Here is a 10,985-nt window from a genome sequence, read left to right on the forward strand (position 1 = left end):
CTGCCTGTGCATTTCCTCTTCAGTTCATCTGTCAGCTTTCCTAACTGATCCAAGTTTTGGGGCTGTGGGCCAGATGAGACAGCAGCAAATCTGAAACACGTCAACAATGTCACCATGTTCTGTTCCCCTCAGTGTGGGCAGAGCTGCAGGTGAGCTGATGAACCCCTGGTTTGTGCAGGAATTCAGCTTAAGGCTCAATTGGGATTTCTTTTTATATTCTGGATGCCCAGGACTGGCAGCTGGAACTTTGGCCTTCCTGGCTCTTCCAGCTATCCTTTCTGAAGAGATCTGAGTTTCTGTGCTGTAGAACACTAAACTTTGACCCTCACAGAGCTTCCCCTTGCAAGTTTTTCCCATTTAGTTCAGTTTTTTGAAAGAGTAGGGTCACTCACTGTTCACAAATTACCAGCAGATACTGGGGCTACACTCTAGCAGTTTCTGTGGGAAAATACAAATGACAAGGGAAAAAGACAATCACACTAGACTTTCATGTAAATAGTTTAATTGTATTTCAATGCTTTAAAACACAGAAACACTTGAAATAAATTACATCATAATGCTTCTGCTAAATTATACATCCAAGAACAGAGAGGAGGTGCTAGGGAACTAAGAGAATACTCCAGTATGAGCCCAGTAATTACCCAAAATATTCTTTTAGTCTCATTGTCTGTACTTCTTTACTCTAAGGGCAGTCATCACAGGACAAAGCCTACCATCACAGGGAGAATGTTTCAGGAGAAGTCCTCTGTCACTAAGTTTGTTGTTGTGCTGCAGCACATGGAGCTGGGAGAAGGGCAGACACTGGGCTGACACATTGAAGAAACAGCTCAGCTCACACTTCCCTTTTGTGGAGTTTAAAACAACCACTGAATTTCCAATCCTAAGAGTTCTGGAGAAAATGCTGCAGTTTAAGACAGCTGGACCCCCCCCCACTGCCACGTGCATCCTTGTGCTGCTGCAGAGCACGGAAAGGGGACAGGCAGTGAGGGGAGAAATGACATGTGCAGCTGCTCTCAGTGAGCACTTGGAGGAGCTGAGAAGTGTGTGTGTGGTGGGAGGTATTTGTCTCTCAGCTGCTTGCTGGGAATACCCACAGACTCCAAATTCGAAGGAGTATCTAATCTGTATTGCATTGAGTATTTGTACCCATGCACCTTCCTTCCAGCAGCATCCCGAGGGTTACACAGCAGCTGCCTGGGGGTGCCTCCTTCCACATCTCCTGCCTATGAGGACTGGGCTGTTTTCCACACTCCAACCCCTCATGTACTCCCAGAAATCCCCAGTTCTAAAACGACATCTGGATACTGAAAAACTAAAACAATTTAGCTCTGCAAAGCTGCCCTAAGGGAAGCTCTGTCAGTGGAAGAGGGGAAGGCTAGTACAGAGCTGTGCCCTGCAGGGGTCAGGGGCCTGGGCCCAGGAAGGAGTCTGCATTTAATGAATATGGGAAAAACAATCACACAGAGGAAGAGAATAAAATATTTGGGAGGACAAAAACTAACTGGCAGATCCAAACTTGCAACAAAGCATGTGATACCTGAATTGCCACTCTGAAACAACTCCTTGAATAAAGCTTTAGATCTACATTCAAATTTTGGCTTAACCCGATTCCCTTTTAGCTGGTGCTGTGTATGGAATAAAATCTGATTAACAAATGCCTGTAACCACACAAAGACCAGGTGGGGATCAGGGCATAGTTGGGCACTGATGCTGGTCCCTGGCTGCTGTGGTGGTCTACAGCACTCCAGGCCAGTACCCACCAAAAGGCTTACAGCCAACAGGCCCCCACACTGCACTGCCACATGCCAAGGTGGCCAGAGACCCCTCTGCCCTCTCTTCCTTCTGCAGCCCTGAAGGATGCACAGGCAAAGAGATGCTTCAGGGCTACAGGGAAACCCCTGGCTTACCTGTCTAGTCCCACCTACCTGTTCCTAGCAGGTAACTCGAGCAGAGGCTAACGCAAAGCTCTGTGTTCCCTTCAGCAGGAAGAAGAGAAGGCTCTGACTGCAGGTCCTGGCAGGTAAGGAAGTACAAACGAGCTGTTAGTCATCTCTGGGGGCAGACATTGGGCTGTTGTTGAGCCAATACGTGTTTTTCCTTTTTTAAAAGAAAGTATTTCAAAGCTTAATCTTTTTTCCTGAATAACACTCTGTACTATGGAAACTTCCCTGAGCCAAAGCAGGAGGGGATAAATGGTATTGGAACCCTAGTTCTGCTTAACTCCTCTTTGTGGCCCAAGCACTGTTACTCCTAGCTTAGCAGCAGGGCTCACAGAGCCAGACAGTGACAGTCTGTGCCTCTAGCTGTGTGAAATCCTCTCTGTCTGTATAGTAGCTCGAATTTGGGATATTCAGCCACTTCCTCAGTTATTATCGGCCAAACGTTCACTGTTTCACTTTTTAAAGCCAGTGAATTCACCATGCTTCAACATCACCCTGGTGCAGGTTTATCAGCAGCCACAGGCCTGGGAGGAGATAATCCCATGGTTGTGCTCTCCCTGCTGTGCCCCAGGTCACCCCTCAGCTGGGGCAGGCAGCTCTCCTGGCTCAATGAGGCTTTGCCACCAGTCCCTGGCCAGAGCTGTGGTCACTGTACAGAGAGGCTCATCCATCACTTTCCTTGGGGCCTGGGCACACAAACCCAGCAGAGAAGGTCTCTGAAATGTGCTCCTCTCCCCTTCCTTGACCCAGAGAGCACAGCTCTGTGCTCTGACAGGTTAATCTACACAGAGCAGGCACTGTCCCTAAGCACAAAGCTCGGTAGGTGGCGTCAGGCAGTGCCAGCCCAGGAACTGGAGCTCAGGACCTTACAGTGGTAGCACACACACCAGAAAATCACCACTGCCCTTACAAAGGGTTTGCTTCCCAGAGTGCTGGCACTTCCTGTGCCTGTTTATAACACAGACCAACAGGTGACCAGCTGGGTTCAGTGGATCAGCCATGCTTGAGGGAAGTCACTGCTTTGTTGGCTTCGTCCTTGTTCTGAGCAGGATCCCGGAGCAGGGCAGGTCCCGGTCACGCATTGATGGCGTTGGCCACGTCAGTGAACACGAGGCGGCTGGGTCTCTGCACGGCTCCCTGGCTCGGCAGCAGCACCTGCAGGGGAGCACCAGAGCTCAGAGCCAGCAATGCTGCCTTGGCTCACGTCTCTGCTTGGGCACAGGCTGCACACTTGGAACTGCACTCACCCCTTCCAGGGGAGGCTGCCTGGCTAACAAGGCATTAACAAGGCTGTGACAGGAAAATACAACAGGCTGGAGAATAAGTCTGCACATCCATGCCAGTTTAAAATCCCCACATCATTGGATTACTGGGTCTCACTATTTATACATACAAGGCAGCATGAAAAGGCTTGAGATATCAAGAAGGCCTGGAAATGTGCCACTGCCTGAACTTGAGCTGTTGTTTTAGACTCTCCCTCTCTTTTTACATTGAATCTTCAAACTCTTGTACTTCCCAAGCATTAGCAAGAGGGATCTGAGGTATCCTGCTGGCCAGTCCCTGGAGAGGATGATTCTGGTTTTATTGTTCTGGGGTTAACTCTGGCCTTAAAATTTCCCCCCTTTACTACCTCCAGATAAGCCCCCTGTGTGAACTAATAGAGGGATGTGATGTTATCCTAGTACGTGCTTCTTGGAGGACAAGATCCTTTGCTTTTATACACCACATTTCCTGCTTTTCCAGATTAGTATATTCCATATGTTAGTTATCTTTCATATTCCAACACCTCTCCTTTATGTTCTTTAGCAGGTTGAGAATGTCTCAATATAAGTATTTTACAATTACAGTTGTATTTATTATTCCCTCTTTCCTTTTTGGCCCACACCAAGCTTGCTACAGGAAAGGTATGTCTGCTCCAAGGACAGGCTGTGTCACTGGCTAAGAGACACCTCTTCCAACCATCCCTGCTGTCTCTTGTAAAAAAGATTTTTGTATGGTGGTGGTGACAAAGGGAACAGACAACACTGTGAAGCTGGACCCAAACAGTGGTGAGAAGCCCTTCTTTCCAATCTCTCTTGTTACACTGGGCAGGAGAGAGCCTCCTGTCAAAGACCTGCCTGACTCCTCAGTCAGTGCCTAAGCACTCCAAAATGCTCAAGTCTCCAGGGCCGGCAGAGATGGGGAGTCCTCCTGAGGCCTTACATGGCTTCTCTAGCTAGCAGCCCTGCCAAATCTCCTTGGCCCTGTAAGAAAGCAGTGCAGGTAGCAGTGGCTGCAGTGACACTCGTGGTGGTTGTGCCTACCTTGCTCTGTGATGCCTGGGAAGATGCTGCATCTCTCCCATGTTCCAGCAGCTCCTGCTCCAGCTCATCCTGTTCCTCGGTGGGATCAAAGTTGTACATGGGCATGAGCTGGTGCCGTAGCTTCTCCAACCTGCCCGTGGGAGGGGAGGGAAAGGGTTGGTTGAGAAGGACAGGGCTCAGGCTGCTTCCCCACCCCATTGCTGAGGCTTTCTGCAGGCTGTTCTCCTGCTCCTGTGGCTATGGCTGGATGAGGATAAGAACCTACTACACACGGCTGGCAGGAGTGGGAGACACACAGAGTGCTGCTACAGGGATTCATTGCCATCACTAATCTATGTTGGCAGGCATTTACACACAGAGGAATCAGGATTTAAGTTCTTGCAGACCTTAAAAGATTAGGATTTATGTGGAGGGACAAAAGAAACATACTGGTTTGGCATTTTGTGACTTTTCCCTGTCCCACAGCCCACACCAGCCCGTGCTGGCATGTCACAGTCTGCCAGCAGCAGTTCACTTCAGGTTCCAATGCCCTGAGAATACTTTAACTCTGGGGCTGAAGTACATAAAATTAAACAGAAAATAATAAACAATAAATAGAAAATAAGAAAGACGAGATTCTCAGAGGGGGCTGATGCCTGTGGATACTGTTTCTACTCCTCTACTATTGCTCCAAGAGACAGAGCTATGAATTATTACTCAAAGGGTCTCCTCAGAGATGGATGATGGATGAGGTGGTGGGGAAACACCAAGTCCTGCCTTTAGCTATAGCTGAGTTTTGGAGTAGAAAGAAACATACAAGCAGTTACTGGCAGTGTCACCACAAATATCTATTTTGGCAAGTGTTAGGATGACACATTCTTCCCCTGTTTCTCTATGGGCTTACCAGAACAAACATTATCTCCAGCAGTGCTACTTCCACAGGCCAGGCATTGGCTGCTCCTGCAGCAGTACCCAGACCTGGGCTCTGGGGCTGGGCTTCGAAATTTTTCAGTGGGCAGCAGCACTTTGAAAGTCTGTGGCAAGGAGTCAGGGAGGGAGGAGGAGGTACCACAGCTTATGGATCTTCACCCGAGTCCCTGCTGTGAGACGGAAGAATCAAGACACGATTCTCCCTGCGTGCTCCTCTCCTGTCTATTTTCAGCCAGGAGCTTAGCAAGGAAATTAAGACATTAACTCCTGGGCTGAAGCTGCATCTCCACTGTGCTGCTGCCAGTTGCTATCACTGCCTGGGCTGCCAGAAAACACGGGAATCTGTGAATGGCTGGAACCTGAGATCCACACCTTTCATGATGGAGTTCCCAGCTTCTTTACACACCCATAAACTTCTCTGTTTTGATGCATCTCATAGGAGAAGTGTGATGAGTTTGCAGGATCCCTGACCTTCTTCTGCTCAGCCTTATTCTCCTTCCAAAGCTGTGGAGAAATCTTTGCACTGTGGTGTCAGGGGGATGCCCAGTCCCAGGAGGGCAGTGTTCCAGCCTGAGTCACACCATGTTCTCACACAGCCATCCCTGACACTCTCCCCATCTCCTGAGCTCACTCTGCATTTTGAAGCACTGAGTTCCCTTCAGCCAGTAACAGATCTTACCTCTTCCTCTTCCTGATATACAGAACCTGAAGGAGAAAAAGAAGCATCATTACAGCAGTCCAGGTGGGACGGGGAATAGCTGAGAAGAGAAATTTTGGGCACACAGGAAAGAGGTAGAGAAGGTTGTTGTCACTGTGCACCAAAGTGGAGGAAGGGAGAAGTGACAAGGAAAATGACACTTCATATGCATAACTGTGAGCTTGGCAGCACATCATGTCTGACACTAAGTGCTCAGTGGCCTGTTATTAGGTGTGTTAGTAGGAGTAAGAGTATTAGGTGTATTATCAGGTGTAGCTCAGCACATTTCTGTGGCTGCAGGACATATGTTGCAATTTCAGAGTAGATGAAAAAGCTTCCCTTTTTTGGTTTTCACGTGTTGATTTCCTACAGCGCAGAAGTGCTGCTACCCCCTCCCCAGTACAAAGGGAAGAAGCAAAGAGGGAGGGCATGCTCAGGGACTTGCCTCTGTCAGCCTGTGCTGGGAAGAAAGGGAGGCTTTGGGCCTCCACAGCCTTGTTCTGGGAACTACGAACGCTGGATGCTGCTCTTGGGAACTTTTGACCGTTTCCAGGTTTTCTTAGGGGCTTTTGTAAAACTCCTCCTGGGGCCTGCAATGAAATTTTGCAGTAGGCTCCTCTGATGGCTGTATTACTGAAGCCTTTCCTCATACAAGGAATGGGAGTTTGCTGCTACCTTCTGTTCTCTGTTGGCAGGGAAGCGATCTGGTTACATAAAATGAGAGCTGCAGCCCTTGCACTGCCCATGGCAGGCCCAGAACTAGTGAAAAGCTTCTGCCCACAGCATTAATGGCAAGGTTAGTGCCAAACACACCAAACCCTCAAGGACTGATACCCAGCATGCAGAACCTTGGAAATGCAGTCCAGGGTGAGTCTTGTTGGGATGGATTCAGGCCACTTTAATTTCAAAAAGAATTATCCCATGTCCACAGGAGGGACTAATATGGTTTCAACAGTCTGCTTAAAAAGTTAATACGGATAAACATTCTTGTGGGGCCCAAGAAAAGGTTTAAATCAATGCAGCTGTTCCAGGTAACAAGTCAGAACAGAATCTGCTTTTCTTCCTTTTAACAGAACTTCATATTGGTATTAAAAACAAATACTGATACTACATATGGCTGCTCCTAGGCCTGCTGAGCATCCCATTTGGACCAGACCTCAGGGAGACTGCAGAAATACTGGAGCACTTGATAAAGGCCTTCAAAAGAAATGAATCTCAGGAACTATCCGTTCCCAGCAGTTTTGGGTGAGACTTTAATAGAATGCAAATAAATTATTCAGTGCAAATCAGTCCTAGAACCTCTAGCCACCCTCCACCCTCAAGAGACAGAAATGTTTAGCTGGGCTCTCTTACCATTGCTACAGCCAACCCAATCACAGTAATGATCCCAAAGGAAAGCAGCATGGTGCTCATGCCAGGTCCAGTGCTGGCCATGTCTGGGATTTTGGTGCTGTTGAAACTGGTAGTCTCAGGGCTTATGGTGAGTGTTTGTGGTACAGTCACATCCAGAGCTGTCCCTGGCTCTGGCTTGGCCATGGTGGGGGTGCTGTGATGCAAGTCATGCACAGAGGGTGAGCTGGAGCTCATCCTGCCACCTCTTCGTAGGTCCTGTTACCAAGCCGTTGTCCTCTCCCATCAGCTACAGAAGTGCAAAGCTGCCCTTGCAATGGAGGGCCCTCACGTGAGACCTCTCCTGCAGCATCACCACTGATGGGTTTTCTTTGGGGTAGGAACCACACTGGACTCAGCCTAGGAGAGAACGAGAACAAATGAAGAATGTGGAGCTCTTGGAGACAGGCACAACCTTTCCCACAGCTCCCCAGTTCACCAGCAGTTTTGGAATACCTGCTCAAAATAAGAAAAACGTTCTTTGAGCATACTGAGGACCCCCACAATCAAGCCTGATTCACTTGGAGTTAGTGATAACTCTCCCCTCACTACTCCAGCTCTGCCTCCATGCAGTCACTTGGAGATGTGTGTAGGGTGGGGACAGCCTCTTGTCTCTGGGGTGCCCCAGGCTGAACCTGGCGGTCTCTATCTGCCCCAGGATAGAGCATTTTCCTGCTTCTGTCTCTTCTTTTTAATTTTTGGAAAGTTGCATTGATCCCCTTATCAGTGGGAACACACCCAATAAAATGACACTCAGCTGTAAGGCATTCATATCTCAGGATGCCTTTTACTGAATCCAAAGTAGGAGTTCCCTGTTGTGGTGAGTCCCTGCACTATCCACTGGTCCAGTGCTGCTCATCCCATGTGCTCTGGAAAGGGTGGGTTTCATCAGTCCTCCATCTAAAGATAGAGTATTTCTCAATTCCTCATGAAAGCACCCACTCAAGCTTAGTCATGCACTGTCAATTATCAGTATTAATTTTAAAATTAGTCCAATTTTGGATTCTGCTTGTGAAATTTGATAGATCTGTTCATGCTGAGAACATTAAAGGCTTTAATTGCTTCATACTTCTATTGTTCAAATGATCAAGAGTTGCAAAATACGATGGGATGAGCCCACGGGAAGTATTTGCACACTTTGTTTATAAAAGCACTGCATGTAACTTTAGGCTTCCCTGAAAACGCAGCTACCTCTGGAGCTGAGCTGACTTGAGAACTTCTGTAGCAGTTCTCTGGTAACTTCCCTGCAGTTTAGCAGACATTACATCCCTGGGCTGGAATGCAGCTGGAACAGAGGGGTTAGTGAGCTCTGAATAGAAAAAGATGTGCCTGCAAAGAGGAACGAGCCATTGTTCTGCTCCACTCCAAGGTTACTGTGCAGTTCCCACAACCGTGGTGCCTTACTGCTGTCCACAGCTGCAGGAAGCAGCGTGATCAACATCTGCCACGGAAAGCAGCAGGGAAACCACCCCCACCAAGCAGCACCAGGCTGTGCTGTGGTCAGTCAGCAGCTGGAGCAGTCACCTCAACTTGTCCTGCAGCTCCCTGAGCAGGTAAATGCCTTGCCACACATGCAGAGTGTGTCTCAGACCCCTGGAAACAACTTTGTGAAGCAAAGGGAAATTCTGAAGTGCCTGGGACACTGTGGGAGCTGTCAAACTCCCTGGAGTTTCCAGAGAAATGTGAATAATAAGGGTTCTGTTCTGATGTCTCCTAACATTGTGCTCCGTCACGAGTTCATTGCAGCTGAAGGGGACTGTGCCCTTCACTGACCATTAAGCCCTGCACTCTGCTTAAACCACGGGGACCTGGACTTCTCCAGCCATTGCTGACCACAACGGAGCTCAGGACGCTTGGGCACAAAGGTGGCAAATTTGAAATCACTGTCACAACAACAGCAGCAGCAACAGCCCAGCAGGGAAAGGGAAGGAATTATTGAGCAGATCGACCAGCTGCTCAGGCAGAATCCATCAGTCTGTGCTATTCAGGGACACTTTCCATAATGATAATACCCATTTTTAAAAAAGCCACTACCAAGGAAATAAAGTGGAAAAAGAGCCTAAGTGAAAGGAGTGGAGCAGGCTCAAGGGCTTTGCAGACTATGGCTCTATATCTTGAACAGCTCCTAAATTTTGGAAACAAAATGGGTTAGGTCTTCAACCGAATGTAGTATCAGTTCTGAAAAAACAAAAAAGGCTGGGTTAAAATTAGCCAGCTGGAAATCTGGTCAAGGGAGAATGGGCCTCTTTTTCTTGCTCTTGATGTCCTGTTCATGCTAAAGGATTTCTGTGCCCAGACCTAGCTCTAAAAGCAGTCCTGTGTCAGAGGTTTCTGACCTGGCTTAGAGAGCCACTTCCAGGTTCAGACAGGGCTGCTTCTGCTCCCCAGCTCTTCCTGGTCCGGGCTGCAGACAGTCAGACAGGGAGGCTGAGTGCAAGGATGGCCCAGGGCCCGCACTTACACGGCAGAGCTGGGGTGGATCATCTTTCCCCACCACCTTCCTTTCCCAGTTGTCATCCTGGTGCTGGAAGTTTGATCTGCAGGCTGGGCACACTCCAAGCCTCTGATGGCAGCTGTGGGGCCGGGGACAGCTACTACCTATCACTGGTAGGTTCCAGCATAGTCCATGCACAAATAGAACAGAAGAGGAACCAGATCCTCAGCTGCTGCCAGCTGGCATTGTTCCACTGCCTGCACCAAGAGAGCTCCTCGCACAGCCAGGACTGCTCTGTGCTGGGCTCTGCTGACTCTGTGAATAAGGAGAATTTGTTTCTCTCCCAAGCTAGCACTTCCAAACTGATCTCTGATAGGTGCTGCTCACTTCTGAAATGCAGAAAATTGTTTTGGGCCCCACCTTGAGCCTTTTCTGAAGTCTTGGTTTTAATCTCTCTGTGCTGCTGTTTCAATTTTGGGTGTGACAGGAACAGAGATTTGTATCACAGGGATGAAGATGGGTCAGAGGGTCTCTGGATAAAGAATAATAACAAGTGTAGTTTGTGCATTAATTCAAGAAGAGCAAGTATCTCTAGTAATTCAGCAGTGCAAGCGGCACTGAGTTGCTGCTGGTAAAAGGATGTGGCTTCCCCCGCTCTTCTCCAGAGCTGCCCAGGCTTCGGGGCAGCCCCGATGGTTGTGTTCCCGCTGCCCCGGAGCTCCCCGGCTGTCACCGTCCCGCTGTCCGAGAGGGACACGGTGCCATCCCAGCCTGGCCCAGGCGCAGGGACCTTCCCCAGCAATGTCACCGCTCCTCGGATCCCGCTCTGACACACACTGCAATGACAGCACCCGCCCCGTCCCCGTGCGGGCAGTGCCACCCACCGCTGCGCGGGGCTCCATCCCTGCGGGAAGTGCCTCATTCCCCATCCCGAGGAGAAGTTTCCAGGCGAATAACGGGGTACGAGGCCCTCCGCTGCCCAAGCGGCGCCGCGGGCTCACAGCCCGCTGCCGCCAGGACACGGCCGGGCCTCCGCCGGCCCCCGAGAGGCCGCGGCCGCCCCGCAGTGCCCGCGGGAGGGACGGGACGGCGCAGCCGGACACCCCCGCGACGCGGCCCGGCCCACCCCGCCCCTCCCTAGAAGCGCCCCCCGCTCCGGGGCGGCCAGGCCGGCACTTACTGCGCGCTCCCGCCGAGGTGTCCGGTCCCCCCGGGGCGCGGGCGGAGCGGCCGCCGGGGGCCGCGCCCGGGGCCGCGGGGGCCGGGCCGGGCCGCTGGGCTCCGCGCGCACCGCCGCTGGCCCCGCCCCGCCG

At 50.3% G+C, this 10,985-nt stretch overlaps 1 protein-coding gene across 1 annotated transcript; it reads right to left on the bottom strand.

Annotated features, from left to right (window-relative positions):
• Positions 1-485: 485 nt before the first annotated feature.
• On the bottom strand, positions 486-10,948 carry C11H3orf18 (chromosome 11 C3orf18 homolog). Its single transcript, XM_088171603.1, has 5 exons — positions 10,853-10,948; positions 7,203-7,598; positions 5,832-5,857; positions 4,244-4,373; positions 486-3,095 (listed from the first exon to the last, which is right to left on the bottom strand). The coding sequence occupies exons 2-5, from the start codon at positions 7,434-7,436 to the stop codon at positions 3,015-3,017; spliced, it is 471 nt and encodes a 156-aa protein (XP_088027729.1). The 5' UTR covers positions 7,437-7,598; positions 10,853-10,948; the 3' UTR covers positions 486-3,014.
• Positions 10,949-10,985: the final 37 nt, after the last annotated feature.

The sequence above is a fragment of the Sturnus vulgaris genome, chromosome 11 (genome assembly GCF_052056855.1).
Source record: "Sturnus vulgaris isolate bStuVul1 chromosome 11, bStuVul1.hap1, whole genome shotgun sequence".
Taxonomy (NCBI): domain Eukaryota; kingdom Metazoa; phylum Chordata; class Aves; order Passeriformes; family Sturnidae; genus Sturnus; species Sturnus vulgaris.